General features: G+C 41.8%; 1 protein-coding gene across 1 annotated transcript; it reads left to right on the forward strand.

Annotated features, from left to right (window-relative positions):
* Nucleotides 1-17,930: 17,930 nt before the first annotated feature.
* On the forward strand, nucleotides 17,931-21,021 carry LOC311005117 (putative 2-ketogluconate reductase; the record flags this gene model as incomplete). The annotated part of the gene is made up of 5 exons (XM_083997449.1): nucleotides 17,931-18,309; nucleotides 19,306-19,477; nucleotides 19,736-19,914; nucleotides 20,005-20,101; nucleotides 20,865-21,021. The coding sequence occupies 5 exons, from the start codon at nucleotides 17,931-17,933 to the stop codon at nucleotides 21,019-21,021; spliced, it is 984 nt and encodes a 327-aa protein (XP_083853575.1).
* Nucleotides 21,022-22,752: the final 1,731 nt, after the last annotated feature.

Here is a 22,752-nt window from a genome sequence, read left to right on the forward strand (position 1 = left end):
GGCACGGAGGGCTCTGAAACTTCTCCCAGCCCTTAGGCCTAGTCGACATGAGGGTGAGTAGATAATGATTTTGAATGAATTTTGGGTGAACTATCCCTTTAACCTTTATTTAACCAGGAATAATCCCATTGAGATGGTCTACTACAGGTTTTCTTCTTGACCTGAGATCATTTGGTTGTGAATTTCCGCTATATAAATAAACTTCAATTCCTTTGCCTTGACTTTGCCTCCACTATGAGTCAAATTTTGTCTGTGAAGATCTCAGGAGCTCGTCAGCTTCAGAAAAACTCTATCTAACCTGTCTGCTACCAACAATCCTGTCACAATCAAAGTCGATGTGAAGATTAGCTGCAGAGTTTTTTCCATGAGATTTTATGCATCACACTGCTGTGATGTGATTGGCCGATGGGCTGACTGCTTGGATGAGCAGGTGTACAGGTACTCAGTCGTGTATAATTTGAATTTGTCGTATAAATGCTCGTATGACAAGACAGGATTAGTAACAGAGAGGTGATGTTACTCAATTAACCCCGATGCCTGAAATGCTCTGTGGAGCACTGAATGTGTATTAATCTGCATCTGAAAACAGAGCCACACACAAAAACATGCTGTTTAACCCTGTCAGAGAGGCGTCTGCTGCAGACTACAGTCACATCCACCTAATGACATTACTTAAGCTTTTCAAAAAATCAAACTACTTACTTCTGACCTGGTTTTTTGAAGATTTGCGCCTTCACATGAGCAATCAGTCGCAGTCTTTATAGAGAACGGTTCACAGTCTGTCTTAATTACCGACGGGAAAATTAGGGTTTCTGAAGCCCTGGAGCTTTCCAGCCAATTGCATCATTGCATCAGATTTATTATTGGAAGGCTCATTCAGCACAGTGTACCCCACTGACACCTGCTGATGAGGAAAGTGTTTGAAGCAAACAAACCATGACATGCTACTGCACGCACAGAAAAATGAACCAGATTGTGACAAATTTTCCCCACTGCTGCAAACAACCAGGATCATTGTGATGTATGATCAGACCAGTGATGTTGTGACCCTCCAGTTTCAGGAGACCTCGGGTGAGAATTAACATTGTGGTGGCCTGTGTTGATCAATAAAAACCTCCCAACACCAGCATAACAATCCTCCAGAGCTGACCACCACCACCACAGGGATCGTATTATAGGGGGAGAGGAGGGTTCAATCCCCTTTATTAAGATCATACACACAGAGGCTGGTATCTTTTAATGCATTTACACCTTTCATCTACACAGAAACTCAGTGGTATGTCACTGAAAATGATTATTTCTGAAGATCCAGGCCAAGTGGAGATTTGGGAAAACTCTGGTTTCGTTTTTGCGTGTATACAACAGAGGAAAATGTAGTTTTCGAGCATTTGTGAATTGCACTAATGTCAGATGTGTAACCTTAGTTTTCTTTGAGATCATGCTGCTGTGAAAGCAGAGCTTTTATTAATGTCCATTTAAAGGTTCAACATTTTGGCAAATTGACCCATTGCCATAATTCCTATAGTTTTAGGAGTAGGTTCGTTACCTTTAATTGTCAGTGCAAGCTATTTTTAGAATGGCGGAGCAGAGCCGCGAGCTGCTCAGGGCTACGCTACGGAGGCTAATGGGATTTCTTGGTTTCCCTCATCAAACACATCAAATAACAACTGCTTGCACCGACAATTAAAGGTAATGAACCTACTGCTATGACTATAGAGATTATGGCAATGGGCCAATTTGCCAAAATGTTGAACTATCCATTTAATGAAAATGAACTGGTGTGTAAAATGTTTTCATTGAAAACAGAGGAGAAAAATATGTATTTGTTTTATAATTACCCAGCTACATGTGTTCATGGCCTCAGACTTGAACGAGGCAAAAACAACAGTTGGATTTGGAGATTTAACATTTCTACATAATTTGCTGGGTGGGAGAGTTGTTTACGATTTCAGACACAGTGGACTGGACCATTTCCAACACCAATCTGTAGCTCTGCCCTCAAGTCTCGGTCAGTGTGAGCAACAGGAGCTAATTAGCTAGCTTGTTGTAGAAAGTCTGAGGTTTCACACTTTTGGTTTCAGCTCAGTTCGTTAGCTAATGCCACTACACAAAACCAGTTTATGGCCGAGGTCGCTACAACAAAATCTCCCATAGGTGAAACCATTTCATATTGACTCCGCCTTCGAGGGGCCACGCCCTCTTAAAGGTCTAGCTCCTCAATTAGGACATGACTATACTATGATTAGTTTGGGGATTCGTTGAGCTCATTATAATCTAAAGGAAGCAGCAGAGAGAGATGAGTCAAGTTCAACTTTAATGACCTGTTTGCTAAAGAAACACCGAGACGAGGCGTCATTACACTTCGCTAAGATCAAAAGGAAAAAGCAGCATGACGAGCTCTCCCCTGGATCTTCTGATCCACAGCGTCACAGCAGAAGTCAGGAGATAGATGCACTTGAACAAATGTTCCTCAATCAGAGTGTTTGACTTTTACATCAAGCTCCAGTTGGACCGTTTGTCTAGATAGCCAATCTGTATCTCGCCCCTTCATCTCATTATTTTCCCTTCAGGCGCTCACAGTTTTACATACTGTGTGTATTCCTGTCCTCTCTCACACTCTCTTTCTCTCTTACTCTCTCTCACACACACACACACACACACAAACCAGCTCACTTTAGGATGTTCACACACCCACAGCCTATTTTCATCACGAGGCACTTTCTCAATACCCGGCACAGATTGCATCACAGGTACACAAACCCTGCATATCTGATAGAACAGAATCCAAACAGCTTTAATATCCAACACATCAATAAATTCTGCAGTAACATAAACCTACAGCAAATAACCAGAGAGACCGGAGACCGGGCTCCACAGCCTGCAGGATGCATTTCCATACCACATGAAAATACATTTCACTGATACGTTCACCGCAATCATTTTCAAGACTTCCCCAATTATGTTAATTAACATAATTTCCTCATTGTGTTGATTGCAAAACAAAATTTTAAAACATAATGCGGGAGCAGCTTTCCATTCCCTCTGAAACACATCATGAATATGTCGTAAATTAGAAGGGTAAAAATCTAATTTCTCTGAGACACGCTCGCCTGACCAGACAGGTTTCATGAGGAAGAAAAAAAACACCCATGAAACAAAAACCACACAAGTTATTCAACCTAATTCAATTTTCATTTAGTCGACAATTAAGCAACTTTGTTAGAATTGGGTTCACCTCAGTGCCAGTGGACTGGTTTCACTTTCACTTTGCAGGGCGGGAGATGGGCGACGATGTCCTCTTTCTCCTTCACTCTTTACCATATTAATTAAATTGGAAGCGGTCCGTCAAGGTGAAAACATCAACCGCACACACACACTCGCGCACTCGGAGAGCAAAGTCTTTATAATGGGTTTTTATTCCTGCAGGACCCTCAACTCATCCCTGCAAGAGTCACACAGTCATAAAATCCCTGTCAGACGACTCTGAGAGGTGTGACGGACGGAGTTTGGAGCGGCGAGTCGGAGGACGCACGGCCTTGAGGGCGTGAGAAAATACTGGATAATAAGAAGGAGGCCGACGATGACAATAACAAAAACAATGGAGCTGAGGTTTTTCTGCTTCACCCTCCACACGGGAAGCTCAGCCACAACCTGTCCAACCGCTCCGACTCCAACCGGCCTCGGTGGCAGAGTCTGCGGTCGAGTTCTGACAGCGACTCCTCCCACAGGTTCAGTCCCGAGATAATAAGAAGTGTCTGTGTGTGTCTGTGTGTGTGTGTGTGTGTGTCTGTGTGTGTGTTTAGACTCTCCTCTCAGTCACAACACTGATGAGCTCCTACACAATTCGAGATGACAGAAACATGAGGCGAGGGTGACTGTAATGTCATGAGCCTGGAGACTTGATGTCAGCCCGTCACCAACCACCAAACAATCTCTCATCTCGAGCCACAGCAACAGGCTCCTTAAACGTCCCGACAAAAGATATGTGAATATGTAGAAGCTGCACTTATGATACCGGTCTATTATCTTTCGCTTTGTCGTCTGTAATAATGTTCGTCTTTGGTGTGCGGCTGTCACGGCTAGATAGGATCGACTGTGAGCTGTTGCTGCTGCAGTTTTCAGGCTTTTCCTCTTTCTCTCTCACACTCTCACACACACAGACAGCACATCTGATCGCATCTGGGCTCAGCTTTTACCAAACAAGGAGACGCCTCCACTCCCTAAAATAAAGCCGACGCCGCTGAGAACCTGAGAGGTGACTCAGAGGGGTGTGGAGGGGTGATGCTTGTGTTGAGGAGAGCGGAGTGACAGCGGCAGATTACAGTTTGGTTTGTCGCTGACAAATAAAAGCAAAGGCGGCTCCGGATACACTGCGCGTTACAAAGACGATATAAAGAGCTGACAAATGTTTTAGTCAGCGTGGATGAGTCAGAGCCGAGCGTGTCGGCTCCCGGGCCCCGACAGAGACGACCAGGAGGGTCGGCGCAGTGATTTAGCCGTCGTTGTTTATACAACTATGAACTGAGCTTGTTACTGTCATTTCAATTCAGTCACATTCAATTGTGTCTTGTGTAACATCCAATCATAACACAAGAAGTTTACTCAAGGCACTTTACATACAGAGATGTCTGCCTCGTGCTCTTTATACTATTACTGTTGCAGAGACACAACGTTCCCCTGCAAAGAAAAAACTTGGCAGCAACAGTCTTGGAAATAAAACTCCTCGTCTGAACAAGTGGAAACCTTGAACGTAGCTCTCGGTGAAGAGAGGAAACGGACAGAAGAGCATGGTGACACATGGTTGTGGTTAGATGGCGTACATGAGCTGCAGGAAGTGACGTAGAATCTTACCAAATCTCGTCGAGAACTCCCGACTGGTTAAGTTTAGTAAAAGTGACATGTCCAGGTGTAAAATTGGGGGGAAAAAAGCAAAAAGTAAGGGAAGCCATTGGTTGGGTTTAGGCACAGCTAAGTAAAGATTGCATGTTTTCTAGGCGTTAGCTTCCTGCAGCTACGCCATCTAGCCACAACCACATAACCAAGTGTCCTAGTTATATGAACGCTGTCATACAGCGACAGGACGGAGGTTAGTGAACACTTCCTGTCTTTTGTTTTGTTTTGCATTTAAAGATGTATTTTGCACAGAGTGTGTACCACGTGGGTTTGAATCCAACCTGTGGCCTTGCACTTCCTGTCATTTCCCCTCTCTTCTCTTTCCCAGGTGTCCTGCCAATCCTCTGTCATGATAAAAGAACAAAAAAATGAATTTCTTTTTTTTTTCTTTAATTAATACCAATAACAGCTCAGCCCGTTGTTACTGTTGCGTGTTCCTGCTGCTCTGCCCTCTCACCCCCCACCCCTCTGCAGCAGCTGTTCCCACTCTCTTCATCAGGAGCTGGAGTATAAAGGTGGAGTGAGGCGGGTTAATTGGCCGTTCAGCAGATGTCTTACCTGTGTGTGTTGGTTAGTAATTTTCATCCTTTCCTTGTTACTTTAGTTTGTCTTGGTTTAGTGCCGTCTGAGGCCTAGTCCACACGTACCAGGGTATTAGACCCCACACCAGCACATTTAGAAAAAAATCTCTGTCCATATGTTAATACAAAAACACAATATTGCTGCCACACCAGCAGGCGGCGATATAATTTTAACTTTTAAAAGCAAATAGAAGAACCAAAGCCAGTACTTCCTGTCTGATCTTTGTTTACCGTATCCATGACTACCGTCATCCTACCATGTTATAGTGCCATGTAGCGTGTTGTACCGTGGTGTAGCGTCTATTGCGTGCAAAAGTCAATTACTTAAACCTGAAGCAACACTGTTGCAGCACACATGCAGTAGACACGCATGCAGCAAGATGTTGTGTGGTATTGTAGTTTTATATGATGGCAGACTGCTGCCCACACGCCTGTATTATACTTGATTGTATTATTGTTATTACTGTTTTTAATATTCTTTTAAGGGACCACTGTTTTCCTTATCCACCAGTCTGAGATCAAGACCGGTCTCGAGAACTACAAGTCTAGTTCGGCTACGGTCGTTTGCCTCAAGTTGAACAAATTAACACAAATTTGCATGTTCTGTTCCGAGCCGGCATCCTTTCTACATGTTACTGGCCTCTCTGTGTTCAAGCCTTCCTTTTGTTTACTTCGGGGCCGTAACAGAGACCATAACACCATATTCTATAACAGCTTGTTCTCCATGTGTAACACTCAGATTCTCTCCACATCCTGGTTTTCTTTTGCCTGTAAACTCTGTGACTTCTCCTTCACATCTTTCCCTGACCATGTGACATTTTCCATGGAGGTCAGGGAGAAGTTGCTGCGGGGAGAGGAGATTATCTTGACTTCCAGACTGCAGCCCTGTTCTTCTTCAACAATCCCCACCACGGAGCTCGTGCCAGTTGCCCACTAATACTGCAGCAAAATCCTGCCCTCCTCTTTTTTCCTCCATGGCAAACAGAAGAGGTGGGAGGTCAGATTTGAACAAAGACCGGCTTACAATCCTCCATCCTCTCAGTCTCTTCTCCAGGAAACATCCAGCTTCTTATACCACTGAAATTTAGATGCAGTTTGCCTTTTGTATACAGTTTTTGATTATCACACAAGATAGCTCTGCAGGTTTTGATGCATTACACCTGCTGCAATATGAGGATAAAAAAAAAATTCTACTCTTTGACTCTATATCTCCTAAGTTTGATCCAATCTCATGTGCTGCTGCATCTCTGTCTCATTATTCATGTCGATTGGTGCGAAGGAAAATCTGCCAACTTCCACTTAATGAATACTTCATTTGCAGTCTCATTAAAAACTCACAATATCAAGTTCATATCTCTCACCCGCCTCTTTGCTAAATGACGAGACACACAAAGTCTGTCAGATCGTCTCTGCTCAAACATGGACATTGATTTTATTTTATTATTTTTTTCCTGTTGTGGAACATGTTATGTTGTGTTGTGTTGTGTCCAGAGCTCGTACCTGGGCCTCCTACAGGTGTGACAGCTGAGAATCAATAACGTCAGATAGTCTGAACCTGAGCGTGGGCTTTTATTTTCTCATCGAGTGCAGCAGCACCAAAGGAGAATGAAGTATCGGGCTGGTTAATAGCACCAGACATGTGTGTGTGTGTGTGTGTGTGGTGTTACGGTTGGGCTGCTGGTTTCTAGGTTTTTTTTGTGGAAACAGCCTTTAATGAACACAACATCAGGTCTGAGGTGCGGCTGGTTAGATATCGTGGAAGCACATTGTCAGTCTGTTCACACTGTTTTTGTCAAGATCATAAATTCCTATTGAAATTCCTCCATATTCATAAGCAGCCTTTGTGCGTCTGGCCGGTGTTATTCATAATCACTCCTTAATGTCTGTGTGATTAACAAGAGGTGATCTGAGTGACTTTGGTATCTTGGAAACTGGTGTGACTAAAAAAATCCTAATTAGGCTTCTTAGGCATCTCTACAGTGACACACACACAACACAGGAACGCACACACACACACACACACACACACGCACACATCTTAAATACCTCAGGACGTATAGAGGTCGGACTCGTAATGTGAATATCAACGTATGCAATTACATGACACTTAAGTTTGTGGAATCAAAATGTAAAAGTTTTATGTTTAAGAAAGGTTTGTCCTGTTTTCTTAATGTGTCAGCTGTGCTATGTTTGGTTTTTGTGTCATATTATGTCTATAATATTCTGTTAAAACAAAGATTACAACAAATCTTAACAAAGAAGATGGGGTTTGTCTCTTTGGACCTCAGGTTAGCTGCTCTTTAACACATTTTAAATCTCTTAAAAACTCACTTTTACAAAAAAATAAAACCCTATAGCCAAAGAGTGGTGCACATGTTTCATATTGTTTTTATTGTGTTGGCTTTTATATTGTATTCTGGACAGAGCTTTTTACTTTAACTTTTATTTTAATTTTCGTTGGATGGGGCCTCATTTACTGTTTTAGACCAGTATCATCATTTATTTGATCTGTAGCACTTTGTAAATTTGTTATAGAGGGTCAGGGCTTCATTTTTATTATCTCTGGATAGAAGAATCTTACATAAAGATGGTGATTTATGTGAAAAAAGATTCATCCTTCATAATATTGAAGAACATTGAACATTCCTCTGTCCATTAAGCTGAAAACACATAACCCCAGAACTCCTGGTGAATAGACTTAAAAGCTTCCAAACAAATGTGTTATCAGATGTGTAGTAGTACATGTTTTATAAGACCCACAATTTGTCCATGCAGTTGAAAAAAAAAGTGTTATATTATTATTTTCACAAAGATATTCAAAGAATCATTAGGGTTTTAGCTTGGCAATGAATGAATTTAGCACATTAAGGAGGTTTTACTAAAACATCACGTTCATTTCTGCTCTGACCCTATTTATAGAACAACTCCTGTGTAAATCACATCAGTGTTTTTTTTTAAAATCCAAACAGAAATGGCTTCTTGTTTTTTTAAGGCTTCCACTGCTTTGACACGACAAACACCAAAGTGTTTGAATAGTCCTAATGTGTTTGTCTTTGTGTTTCATCCCTGCAGGTAACCAAAGAGGACAAACCACGGCCTCTGATCTCAGAGTGGGGGGAAGAAGGGGGGGGTCTCGAGCTTGGCAACAGACATAATGAAACAACACTTCACAATCACCTGCAGCAGAGAGCACGTTGAATCCCCACCTGGCTGCACGGCCCTGATGTCCAGCGGCCCATCGCCTGTTTACTTCACCTCCCCTCGCTGCAGGCGGCGGAGCAGCCATCGATAAACCTGCATGTAGCATTTATCACCTGCAGAGAGGAGAAGGTGACCAACACATCTGTGGGCAGATGTTTAGTAATGATCTCCAATTCTGATCCACTGAACCTCTAACACTAGGTCCAAAAGTCCATAAGCTGCTAAAGCTCAGAGAGAAGTTTCAGATCCCAAAGGTCTGATTCTTTAGTTAAGAGATGGAAACACATTTATTTATTTATTTTATATACAAATGTCAAATAATATGAAATGACTATTAGTCATTAATTTCCATTCCAATTAATTTTTTTTTATTGATTATTCAACACTGAATAAAAGAGTCCACAGTCATGCTACCATCTCTGTCAGGCTGCACTTTGAGCTAAAGGCTAAATGCTAAATGCTACCACTGGTGCACATTATATTTACAACCTAATAGTTCAGTCTGACGCCACATGATGTATATTCCACTGCAAGGTCAAAGTTCAGGTCTGTAAAAACAAATATCAGCAGCTGCAGAACCTGCAAATCCATACTGTAGGTTCATAGGTTCAAGTGTAAACCTGGATGCATAAGTTTGAGTTGGCTCATGCTACTGGGCGTTAGCTAACGTCTTTTTACTAATTTCATTATTGATCATTCATAACTTTTTTTCCCCACTCCTCTTGCAGAGAAATGAGCTGAAACACATTATTTCAGTTTAAAGGTCCAGTGTGTGATAGTTAGCAAGGTTTATTGGCATAATCTGAATAATAATAATAATAAATTTATTTATAGAGCATTTTCCATCAAAGTGCTTTACAGATCTAGAATCTACTACCCATGAATATATTGCTATAAAATAAAATAAATATTGATATAATATTAAAAGCGTCTCTGCCTTTGTGTGACTGTGTGTTAACATGTTTTGGTTTAAAGGTTTTAATACTTACCATCTTCTCCAACATATTTTTCGTTTTCCCATTTTACAAATCAAGAGAAAAGGCATAATATAACCTTTATCAGCATAATTAAAAAGTTAAGCCTCTGACAGATGGCGTGAATGTTCTTGCTAAATCTAATTGTAGAGTAAGAGTGAAGTTAAAAAACGTATTGTTCATAATCCTTATAATCTATCTTGCATTTTCTCATTAATGTTCTGGTTTAATCACTGAAAATGGTTAATAAACATTTTTCTCATGCAAAAGTCACAACTCAAATGTCAGAATTTAGTGAGTTTATTATATTGTATACCTTCACCGGCCCTCATGTGCTGCCGTACAATAGATGCATTAGTATTTTTCACAGCACTGTTGAGCAGAACAAATGTTGCCCTGACAGTGATGCCAGAGGAAAGGTCAGGAGGTCAGCGGAGTTAGAGCCGGAAAAGATGAATGATTGTTAACAGATTTCATGACAATCCATCCAATAGTTGTCGAGACATTTCATTCTGAACCAAACATGTCAGCTTAACGTGTGAAGCCTGGGGAGAAGTCGGAGGAAAGTCTGTAGGATTTATCCTGCGGGAGACGCGAGGAGTCTGGAGCGGTAATATTTTCACTCTGAGCTAAAACGGCGAACGAGCAACGACGCTGCAATCTGTGCAACCCCGCTGTTTAATTATTCTGCTGATTACAGCCTTCATGTCCAGTGCACAGGATAAAAGCTGTGAATAATGTGTTTGCATTACGGAGCTCTGCAGCGGCACCACAGGTCTTTATAAAAACATAATAGGTGACTGTTATGTATGCATAAATAACAAAAATATGAGATGTTCATAAAATACTTTTTCCTTATGGGTCAAATGGAGACGTTTAAACCACCATAAAGCCTTATGGAAGATGAAGCGACGTGAGCTATCAATTTGAATGGGAGAGTGTCTGTAATGTGTGTGTCTCAAGATTGCAATCAAAATAATAACACTGTACATATGCTCTATAACGATCTTCAAATCAGCTCCTCATCAGTGCATTATAAATTGGCACAGTCTGCTGCTGGTTATTTTGCACGGGGAATCAAACTGGCATTTAGCAAGAGGAAAAAGTGATGTGAAGAGATGACTTCTCATAATTAGAGGAAAAAGATCTCATGATGATTAGTTAAGTGAGTGTAGGAACAGGTTGAGGAGCAGCTTGTCTGGCTCTGTCCAAAGGTCAAAGAAGAGGACGACCTGCAGCACCTCTAACACTCACTAATGAACTTGAACTCCAAGATGAACTGTGGAGATGCTGGAAAGATTTTCTTTAATTGGACAGAAGTGAGAAATAACTCATTAATACACAGAAACATGTGAACCAAACGCTGGCACAGTTCCACGAAGGGATATGGGCTGAGAAGACCTGCCTTGTTTTCGTGTTGCTGACAAATGTAAAAACATTAAAGCGACGAATCAGCGTGACTGCGTTTCTGCTCAGCGCTGCTGCTGCTCAGAGTTACAGTGAGAGGCTGCTGACCTGCTGAGGAGGTCACACTCTGTCTCCGCTGCCTGCAAAACACCTGACCTCCAACACAACAGGCCTCATTAGCCACGGTGAGCCGTCCCTGGTCCAACAGCAGCAGCAGCAGCAGCAGCAGCAGTTCGAGGTCGACACCAGCAACAGTGTGTTTCCTGTCCAGATCTTACCCTCGAGTTACTCTTGGGGTGGAGCCGAGGACACAGACGCCTCGTTGATTTAGCAACTTTACCGACTGACTAATCCTGAACCTTCTCTGAGGGGGCTTCGACACCTACCTCTGTTTGATCCGAACCAATTTTACAGGTGTGAAAGCTCCACCGGACCATGATCCGGACCAAAGACCCAAAATTTGATGGTCTCGGTCTGGTGCCCAAACTAAACCATGGTTCAGACTTTCAAACCTTTAACAGGCACGATATAAAAAGTCTGCTGGAAAAAACTCAATAGAATTCAGAAACATATTAAATATTTTCTGAGAAGATGCAAGAGAGAGAGTAATGCATCTGAAGCTAAAAATCTAAATCACTACTTTGCTAACCAGCTAATTTGAGGAGAGCTTTGGAGACATGACTCCGCCATACACGCCTGTTCACATTAAATCACGCCATGCTCGCATTAAAGCAACACTAGGTAGTTTTTCAACCTTAAAATATTGTTTCTAAACTCATTCAAGTGGTAGAAAAACGGTTAATAGAATGAATCATACTGCCGCTGGGTCTTGCCGGCTGCAACTGCACTCTGTAACTGTCCGGGTAGGAACACAGCGCCACCGCAGTCCCGCTAAGCTTGGCACCGGCTCCGCCAACAGCACTGGCAATGGCTCCGTCAACAACACGATTCATCCTATTAACTGATGTTTCATGTTTAGAAAACATTAATTTAAGGCAGAAATACAATACAATACACAATGTTGCTTTAATGCTTAGTGATGTAGAAAATGGAGCAAAGACATGAACCGTGGTTTGGACTTTCAGCTGTGAAAACAACCTGAATCCCTTGAAGGTCGACATGAGCCAGTTGTTTGACTTGAAAAAGTTAGTTTGCGACGAAGTGTCCCTCAGGTTTGTTCTGTGTCCCCGCTATCAGGACCAAACAGACTGAGACAGTTTTAAGTTTTCATGACACCTGAGGTCGACTCAGACACTGACTTCATTTAAATCTGAGCTGAAAATAGTCATGTCTTCTGCAGCTTTTTTAATTAATTAGTTATATTATATTTTTTTAACCAACTGTATTCTTTTAATTCTTAAAGTCTTTACAGAGGTATGGATAATCGTGTTGCCTTCAGTTCCTGTCTCTGTCTATTATTTTGTCCTGTGTTTTTCTTATTTGTGTGAAACTCTGGACTTATTATAGTATATTTATTCTAACAACAGCAACAAGCTGTGCACATTAGGCTAATTGCCGACTCTAATTTGCCCGTAGGTGTGAATGTGACTGTGTGTGTGTGTGTGTGTGTGTGTGGGGCTGTTTGTGAGAAGCGTGTCCAGGTGAACTCCGCCCTCGCTCTGTGTCGGCCGGGATCAGCTCCAGCTCCCGGCTCCTGCGTGACCCCGCACTGATACTCAGTATAGAGAATGGATGGATGGATTTATTCACACAGACACACAAAGCGAGTATACCACACAAACTCCTCTGCTTCATCTTGTGCAGGGATCATCCTCTCCCTCACCTGCCAAACGTGCCGCTCACCTTCCCACAGTGCTTAAAGCCGCAGCTGAACAGACGCCACAGACAATGGGGGAAGAAAAAGCTCTGGCTGCAGCGACAGCTTTATGTTCCAGCGACTAAATGGAGGAGGAGGAGGAGGGGGCTCACCTGGGACTGAGGACTGTGTGTGTGTGAGTTAAAGCTGAATTATTATTATTGAATTAGCTGCAGTGTAAATGAGAGATACCTCAAAGGAGCCTCGGGGTCTTTAGCATTGTTACAAACCTGTAAATAGATAATTGTGTTCTACAAAGAGGAGACGCTGCTGCAGAGAAGTGGCTCTATACGGAGGAGGAGATCAAATTCAGGCAACACCAGAACCAAAGGTACGAGGGAGTGATTAATAAATCCAGCAGAGAGGGAGAGATGAGTTTGCTCCAACACGCCGACTCTGTGACTGATTATGTAGAAAGTTTCAGGTTAAAAAACTTTGGTAATGAAACTGAAAAGTGCAAGTCAGCATGCGTCTGAGGAAGGACAAGCAGTGGGCGTGGCTACTGCACCAATGGAGGCTGGTGTGGAGAAGAAGCAGAGAAAACCCGGAAGATGATGTGAAACAAAGGTATTAAAAGGATAGTTCAACATTTTGGCAAATAGTCATAGCAGTAAGTCCGTTACCTTTATTTATCGGTGCAAGCTATTTTTAGAACGGCTGGGATTTCTTGGTTTCCCTCATCAAACTCATCAAAAGCAGTTGTTGTAGAGGAAAATGGAGAGACTGCTTGCTGAAAAACTGCCCCCGACGGGAACACGCATCAGCGGTTTTGCATGAATTTGCCTCAAAACCCGCTCTGTCTCGCAACAATTCGTTATTATCTCATAACGTGGTGAATGTGCAGGTCACAACTTGTCCACCAGAGCATTTTGGAGTTGTTGGATTGTGTATTTGATGAGTTTGATGAGGGAAACCAAGAAATCCCATGAGCCTCTGTTGCGTAGCTCTGAGCAGCTTGCGGCTCTGCTCCGCCGTTCTAAAAATAGCTTGCACCGACAATGAAAGGTAACAAACCTACTGCTATGACTATAGGGATTATGGCAATGGCCCAATTTGCCAAAATGTTGAACTATCCCTTTAACTTCAAACTGCACCTGCATGTAAAGACAGGGAGATGACCTGTTGCCTGATGCCTTGTGTAATAAAAACGCATTTCTTTCATCAATGTTTTCCCAACTGTAAAATCTTAATGCTTTCATTCATTCATACGTTTGCAAACAGCAGTCATGACCCGTGTCATGTTCGTTTCATAATCACAGCTACATTAATCTGGATGTGTCAGACATTAGTCCTGTGTGAATGCTATGAACTCTGTGCTGCGCTGCGATTGATATGAAACAAGTTTAAAGTGTCGCCTTTTTGTTTTGATTTGGATGATGATAATAATAAGTGGAGAGGAAAAATGAAAATGAAGCCGAGCGTGAAAGTTCATTCTTGACCGTGGAAATAGTTGAGACAAAACAATCTCACCTCGAGCTGCGATTATTAGCTTTTGAGATTAGTATCAGAACGACTCTACAACAATAAAGCAATATGAGGCGGTGGAGCTGCTGCCCTGTCTCCTAGAAATTGTGTTTATACGTATATTACCTGTTTTGTTTTTTTTCCAATTACATTGTGCTGGTAAACATAATCACGGCTGGATTGTTTTCAGAGGAATGTGTTTGTCTTTTTTAGTGAATGAAGCGCTGCATTTCTCCATCAGATAAAGAGGAGGTCAGGGAACCGGGTGGGCACACAAATCACAGGAGTCCAGGCTTCACATCCTGAGTTAAAATAGGTTTAAACAGCAAAATCACTTTGACGGAGGTTGAAGAAAAGATCTGATTATCTGTTAACCTGTACCACTAAGGTTTCTTGCGAGCCCTGTTATTTACTTACCGTTGATTGATTGTACAGAAATTTTGTGGTGAGATGAAATGTATAGTCAAGTCAAGCTGGGAATGTGCTGTTATGTCACCAGCCTAGGAGGAACTATTCGTAGCATGATTTGGAGCTCGCTCCTCCCATCCCCAAGAAGGTGGCCAAGTCCAGGTCTAAAGTCTCAAAGTATCTTTATTGTCTCAGACATGAGAATATGTGCCCAAAACAACAAACAGAAAACCGAGGTCACCCCGATCTAACCTGCAGTTAAACAAAAGACACAAAAGATAGGGGTTTTCCCTAAGTCCTAACACAAAAACAGGAGAAAACTGTTCAAACAAAAAGGGCTTCCCATTCCTACTGCTACTTAAAGGGATAGTAGCATTTTTTTTAAAGTGGGGTTGTATGATCTACAAATAGCCCTTAATTGCAGTAGAAGACTTTCTGCACTCCTCCAGTTTTTATTTGTAGCTAACCAACTCACGTATCTCCTCTCCGCCGATCAGCAGGTGGTTAGGTCCAAATAAAACCTGCGTTTTTCCTGCACTTTGAAGGGCTGGAAAAAATTATATTATAGCGAACCATGGAACTGAGTTTTTTTTTTTCAGGTAAAACCTCTTTTAGGCCACGAAAATAAGCCGTTTCTTTGGGTCTGTTCACAACACTGTATGTTGTAAATCTCTGGGCAGGGGGGCAACGGGAGGAGTGCAGAGAGTCTTCTACTGCAATTAAAGCACTTAGGGGCTATTTGTAGATCATACAACCCCACTTTAAAAAAAATGCTACTATCCCTTTAACACATGAGCTTAAACACAGTATCAAACAGCCACATGTTGATTTATCCAGCTTGAGACAACGCATTAGCCATAATGTTGTACTGCAGACCCTTCTTGTAGCGGCTTTCAATGTTAAAATCCTGCACCGTGGCAGATAATGGCGTAAACTTGAGACATAATAACTGTGTTTAATTCCTTTTCTTGACGCACAGTGAACACATGTTCTTTAAAATTGGCCTTCGGCATGACTCAGTTTTAATCAGTTACCACCAGTGTTACAATGAAATATATATAGAAGCTGTTCAGCTTTAGTTTGGTTGACAAGCCGAGGACAGAGAGAAGCTGCAGACTTGAATTCTGTTAATCTAATATTTGTTTTACAGTAGAACTGACTGATGATTTTAGACTCCACCAGGAACCAGTGAATGAATGAATGAATGAATCAGCTGCAGTCTCAAGATAAATCCTCTGTACAAATAGTTTCCACTTACATGGAGCCACCATGTTTTTATTTTTTGCCAAATGCAGTGAGGCCTTCAAGGGTTTCTGGAGTTGATATTCGATATTGTTAAAGTTACTTTTGCATAAAGCAGCACATTCTGAACAAACAAAATAAAAATAATTGTGTGATCATGCAATTAATCCTGATTTGATATTTTAATCAATTGGCAGCTCTAATACATAAATACATAGGTACAGTGGGTCTCATTCATGAAACGTGAGTAAATCTGTGTGTAGATTTGCACATAAAAGCTCACTCTACTAAAACTCTACTCCGGATTCATGAACGGTGCGGGAAACTCAGATTTGATCGTAAACACGTGTGTAAGTTCATGAATGCCAACCCATCGTAACCTAACAACACGCCCCCGGTGATCAGCAATTAGCATGGATCTCCATACATGAATAGCCATATAAGGAGATCCTGACCACCATATTAGGAGTTAGGTGCAACCTGTTCACCTGCGGCCATGACGCAAACGAGGAAAGAGGGACAGAGAGAAAAAAAGAGAGATCACGGATCGAAGTCATTTTGGGTGAAGTGGAGTCCAGAAAAAATATTTAATTATTTTCTGTTAGTAGTGGTGACTGGGACAGGTTTAAGGCGGGGAGGGAAGAAACAGATTTAGTGAATTAAGTAGGCCTATCCTTGGTTGATTAAAGAACCGTTTAAGAAATAAAGCCAGAATAGTTCGATATGAAACTTAAAAAAAAAAAAAAAAAAAAAAAAAAACACAACTACAGAGCTACAGCAGCGACGGGGGGAGGAGGCTCTTCACAGCCTCAGCTGTAGAGGAGCATGGTTCTATCAGCACATGAAGTTATATGGGCAGGTTATATTCTTAGAAGCACCAGCCGTCTGTCACAGCTCCGTCCAAACCGGTGCCGACTGCGCTGCTGCGCAGAGTGAAGTGTGCGCCCACCGAGCGTATACTGTAGCAACAAAAATACGTTTTTTCCGGTTTTATATCATATTATCATCATCATAAGATGGAGCCTTGACGTGTTTGTGCGTGTCCGATCCCTAAAACGTCTCTCTCTCCAAATATTTCTAATTGTTTGTCATGTTTATATTACGTGTTTCAAAGGCATCGGCGTAATTTGAACATGAGAGAGAGTAATACGGATTAAAATTGTAATTTTCAACAGTGACAAGCAGTATTTATTTGCATTCCTACATTTACACAAGCGCTACACACAGTCCGGAGCAGGTGTAGATTTTGTGAGTAGCTACGAAAAAATCAGCACTACTAAAAGATTGATGAATGCGGAAATCCACGTAAATTTGCGCTGCTCAGGGTTTACACGCAAATCCGTGCTGCTCACGTTTCATGAATGAGACCCAGTATGTTTACATTTTCAGTAAGACAGTGCAGCTTCTGATGATGTTTAATTCATTTATTTTTCCGTCAAACACATTCACTGTTGTGTAAATGCTAAATCCTCTCCATTACTGACAATATGTCTGTAGGTATGGAGAGGCTGCAGCACAGAGCTCAGAAAGATTCAACCCTGTCATATATTATCTGTGAATAATACACCAAGAACATCCCTCCCCTCCTCAACTCTCTCCCACTCCTCCCCCTCCTGCCTCTTCAAGCCATGGGGTTCAGTTTTCACATTAACTTGAACCATGTTCAATCTCTAACTTCATTCACAGAAAAAAAAACTCTCACCTCTTTCAGCTTCTACCTGATCAGTTTGAGTGTGAGACGGGTTGAAGCTTGGATTAAAGAGGTGAGTTTCATCTTCCTAAAACTTATTCAGAATAAAAATATTATGTCTTTTCTTTGCAAGTTATAGGAACATAACTTTAATATGGCTAATGCATTTTCTTTTGGACAACAGCTCCTTTTAAACCCAGATAAATGCACATGATCACTGATTTTGATAATCTGTTTCCTCTAGTCTGCAGGTGATGGAGCAGGAAAAACCGTGGGCGTTGATCTCCGAGGTGGGGGGTGAGAACGGTTACATAGAAAAGCTCGCTGACATCCTGAGGCAACACTTCCAACTCATCTGTCTCAAAGAGCTCCTGCAGAATCCGGAGCTCCACGGCCCCAAAGTCCAGGCCCTGTTCATGTGGAAGTACTGCCCCGCCGCCGAGCCGGCCCTGCTCAGGCTGCTCCCCTCCCTTAAACTTGTAGCCAGCGGAGGGGTAGGCGTCGACCACCTGGACGTGCCCTTCATCACGGGCCTCGGGGTGAAGGTGGCCAACACGCCTGGTGTGGTTAGCGACTCCACCGCGGATTTAGCAGTGGGCCTCCTCCTGGCGTCGGCTCGCAAGATCCTTGAAGGTGAGGTCAAAGGTTCAGTGGTGCAGAGTCATGACCAAAGATTACAGCGCCGTCCTCTCATGCAGGTGTACAATAATAACATTCAGTGGACACATCAGCAGTCATGTGTCTGTGGTAACTGTTTGTACACATGCCATTAGCACAATAAAAAACAAACATCACATGTAAATCTGCATATTTGTAAGGTTCATGGTTTCTTCTGGTTTAATTTTGGCTTTCAAATACAAGAGGTCACAACATGACCTCTGAGCGCCATGTCTTTAGGGCAGACCGGGCAACAGTGACTCGCTATCGGAAAATGACAAGGCAGATTGTAAGTTAAGTTAAATATGATATAAATCACAAAGTTAAATTTTCAACCTTTATATAAGACAGAGTATGTATGAATGTACAATAATATGATAATGTTAATGTAACACCATGTGCAGCAGCAGTATTTTGGATAAGAGAGATATAGGAATGGGAGAAAACTAGTTTTTCTGACCAATGTAATTTAATTTTTAGTTTTTTAAGTAAATATTTTTTACAATGGAATTAGAGTTCTTTTTTTATTCATGAAAGATTAAATACTGTTGCTACAGCTCATTAATGGCTATTTGACAAGGGAAGCCACCACACAGATGAACCGGCTGGTTAGCATGCTAACCCCAGGAGAATAGCCTATGTGATTTGATGTCTTAATCTTTTGGTATTTTAATAAAATGACATTTTTCTACATTTAATATCTGCCGATGTTAGCCTATATCAATTCATGAAGTTGCTATGTTGTATTGTCCTTGGTAGTCATAGTCATTCTGGGAAATTAGAGTTGTTAACAGGGCTAACTTGCCAGCATGCTAACTTAAAGAGGAGGAATTTTCTAGACTGTGAAGTGTACTAGAAACTAATGCTAACACTAGCTATATAGCACTAAAAAAACTTTGAAATGGCTCCAAAAACAAAAGATGCAGAGACAAATGACAGTAGCAAACATGACATGGACTTTGTGCCTCCTAGGTCATCAAATAGCTCTGGACCCAAAGACTGTCAACATACCACAAAGCCTGATGGGAGTTGAAGTCACAGGCTCGACTCTGGGGATTGTTGGAATGGGAGATGTTGGTTACAAAATTGCCCAAAGGAGCAAAGGATTTGAGACGAAGATCCTGTATCACAACAGGACCAGAAGGTAAAAAGCAAATCAACCGTTCATGCACAGAAGCTGACATACAATCAGTGACACTTAGCAACTAATGGTTAACGAAGTGGCATTCATCTCACAGGGTAAATCTTTCTCAAAAGGAGTTGATTATTCTCCTCCTATGATTAAAAAAAAAGAAACAGCCCTCTCTTAAAAGCTGGATGCTTCACTGAGTGTGCTGATTACATTCTTAAAGGCTTGAAAAATTTGAGTCTGAGAGTTGTGTGAATTCATTATTCTGCTCAGGAGTGAAGTGGACGAGCAGGCGGTTGGAGCGAGTTACTGCGAGAAGCTGGACGAGCTGCTGAGGAGCGCGGACTTCGTCGTGTTAGCGGTGAAACTGACATCGGACACAACGGGCCTGATCGGCCACAGAGAGCTGAGTCTCATGAAGCCCACGGCGACACTGATCAACGTCAGCAGAGGTGAGAATCAGACCCTTCTGCTCCTAGATTGTATTGACCCTTCTTCATGATGACTGCTTTAATAATGACGCTTTACTCATCATGTCTCAGGTCAAGTCGTGGATCAGGATGCATTAGTCAAAGCTCTTCAATCGGGGACTATTCGTGCAGCAGCATTAGACGTGACTCATCCTGAACCTTTACCGAGGTCTCATCTCTCAGACCGGTCAAAACCAGAATCTCATCTTTAAAGGGATAGTTCACCCAAAATTGAAATTTCACTCATTATCTACTCACCCTCATGTCGACGAAGGGCTGGGAGAAGTTTCAGAGTCCTCCGTGGCTTCTCTGAGTTACAGGGGGTCTCGGCGTAGCAGTGCATGTCCATATAACGGTTGCAAATGGATACCAACTGTCTTCGTAACAAAAAGACACACCAAAAAACATCCAAATACCTCCATGCTGCTCGTATGTAATGTCCGTCTTGTATTGAAGCCCCGAAATGCGAAATTGTCCCGAAAAAAATTGAATAAGTCTATATTTCAAGCTTGTTTTGTAGCAGAAGCTCCTCTTCCCGGTTTGTCAAATTTGATGAACCGGGAAGAGGAGCTTCGAGAAGCTTCCGCTACAAACAAGCTTGAAATATAGACTTATTTAATTTTTTTTCGGGACAATTTCGCATTTCGGGGCTTCAATACAAGGCGGACATTACATACGAGCAGCATGGAGGTATTTGGATGTTTTTTAGTGTGTCTTTTTGTTACGAAGACAATTGGTATCCATTTGCAACCGTTATATGGACATGCACTGCTACGCCGAGACCCCCTGTAACTCAGAGAAGCCATGGATAACTCTGAAACTTCTCCCAGCCCTTATAGTCGACATGAGGGTGAGTAGATAATGAGTGAAATTTCAATTTTGACTGAGTGAAATACTACTCCTAACAGCTCCTCTCCATCGTCTTCATGCAGGGATCACCCCCTCCTCAGAATGTCTAATGTGCTCATCACCCCGCACATCGGCATCAGCACCAACGAGACGGCAAGCAGGATCGTGGAGAAGATGGTAGAAAACGCCGTGGCTGCAGTAAAAGGCTTACCTGTTCCAAACGAGGTCACGTCTCAGTGACCGGCCCGTTGAACAACAACCTGTGTAATTCGCTCTTTCTGTAGAGGTGTGTGGTGCTGCTGTTGTTGTTGTTGCTGCTGCTGGCCTCATTGTTTTACTCAAGAGATATTAAAAATAAAAAGTGAACACACGCACGGAGCAACAAAGTCGAGTCAAAGTTTATTTAAAACACCACCTGTCTTTTGACTCTTTGTTAAATTAATAGCCTGTTAGCAAGAAGCTTCTTGCCAACAGGCTATTAATTTAGATGGTCCAGTTTTTATTTTTATAGTCCAGTTTTTCCTTTTAGCCCACATTTTGTTTTGAGTCCACTTTTTGCTACAGATGTCATCTTTACCATAACAGTGACAATGGGTAGAGGTAGAAATATTCCCCTACGAAATAAGAAACTACTACTAAATAAGTCATCATATTGCACCTGAAAATGAAATGAGCGATTAAAAGAAAAGTTCAACTGGGGCTGTGTTTAGCTCAGTTGGTAGAGCACCCGCCCCATGTGTTGATGTCCTATCAAATAAAGGCATGAAAAGCCCCCAAAAAAAAACTCAAAAAAGAAAAGTTCAACTAATTCTCTGCTGCTGCTGGACATTTTTACATTCACAGAACACCAGGCCATCATCTTCAGGATACATTGGACGCCACAGTGACTCACTATGGGGAATTAAAGAGGCTAAGAGGGCTAGCTTGTTACCACGGTGACTTTGGTAGAAGAAATTTTTTCTAGACTGTCTCTCTGGCTTCTTTTGCAGCCATTTTGCAGCGTGGCCTTCTGTGGGAAACTTGTGGTGCAGTCCAGAAAAATCTGTAAATCTATGTCACCAGGATACCTCCAACTTCCATTGTACAATTACCAATGATTTCACTTTAATGCAATCTTCCCCCAGCCTTTTAAAGTGGGAACCACTCATTTTAAATGTTCAATCTCTCCAACACACTACACACAAAAGAATAATAACAGCAGTAATGCAGCTCTACATGTACATAATTTATAAAATACGCAGTGAAGCAAAATTCAAATTAAACAGAAAAGACTAATTTCACTAATTAATTATACACGTTTAATTCTCCAGTGTTCATTGCTCTGGTTTGAATCCCATGAGTCGGCAGCTCGGTGCTGCTGTGTTGTTTGGAGTTTAATGTATTCCTCTATCAGTGTTTGATTTGATTTGTGATAATGCAAAGTTGTTGTTGCTGAAAAACGGGCTAAAACCCTCTGTAATAATAGCAAAGACTGATTAATGACATACTATATCGATGTGGCATCATTATATAAAGCTGCGTGGAGCACCAATCATAACCTGTTTGCACCGGCTGTATTATTGAGCATGGACATTTATTATGAAACATTTTCAACCTTTAGCAAAATGATAAATAAAAAATAACTTGTGGTTCAATAATGAAAGGTCACTGAGCTGCTAAGACTGAACTTTTCTTTTTTGATTTCGATTATTATTATATAAAATATTATTTTATTATTATTCTACACTTGAACTCACAAAAAAACTAACCTGACTGACATTTACAGTTGCAGCACAGCTGATGTTCCCGGGCCTCCCTCTTCCAGAGTCTGTTTGGCAAGAAGAGAAACACTACACAGTTTTTCTTTTCCTGCTTAAAACAAGTACAGTACAGCCTCGGTATCTGTTCCCACATCAATCATATCCGAGCTGCGAAGGTGTCTTCAATATGCATGTAGAAGTGGAAGAGCATAGGCAGAAGGTCTCTGAAGGA

The sequence above is a fragment of the Trachurus trachurus genome (genome assembly GCF_905171665.1).
Source record: "Trachurus trachurus genome assembly, chromosome: 21".
Taxonomy (NCBI): Eukaryota; Metazoa; Chordata; class Actinopteri; order Carangiformes; family Carangidae; genus Trachurus; species Trachurus trachurus.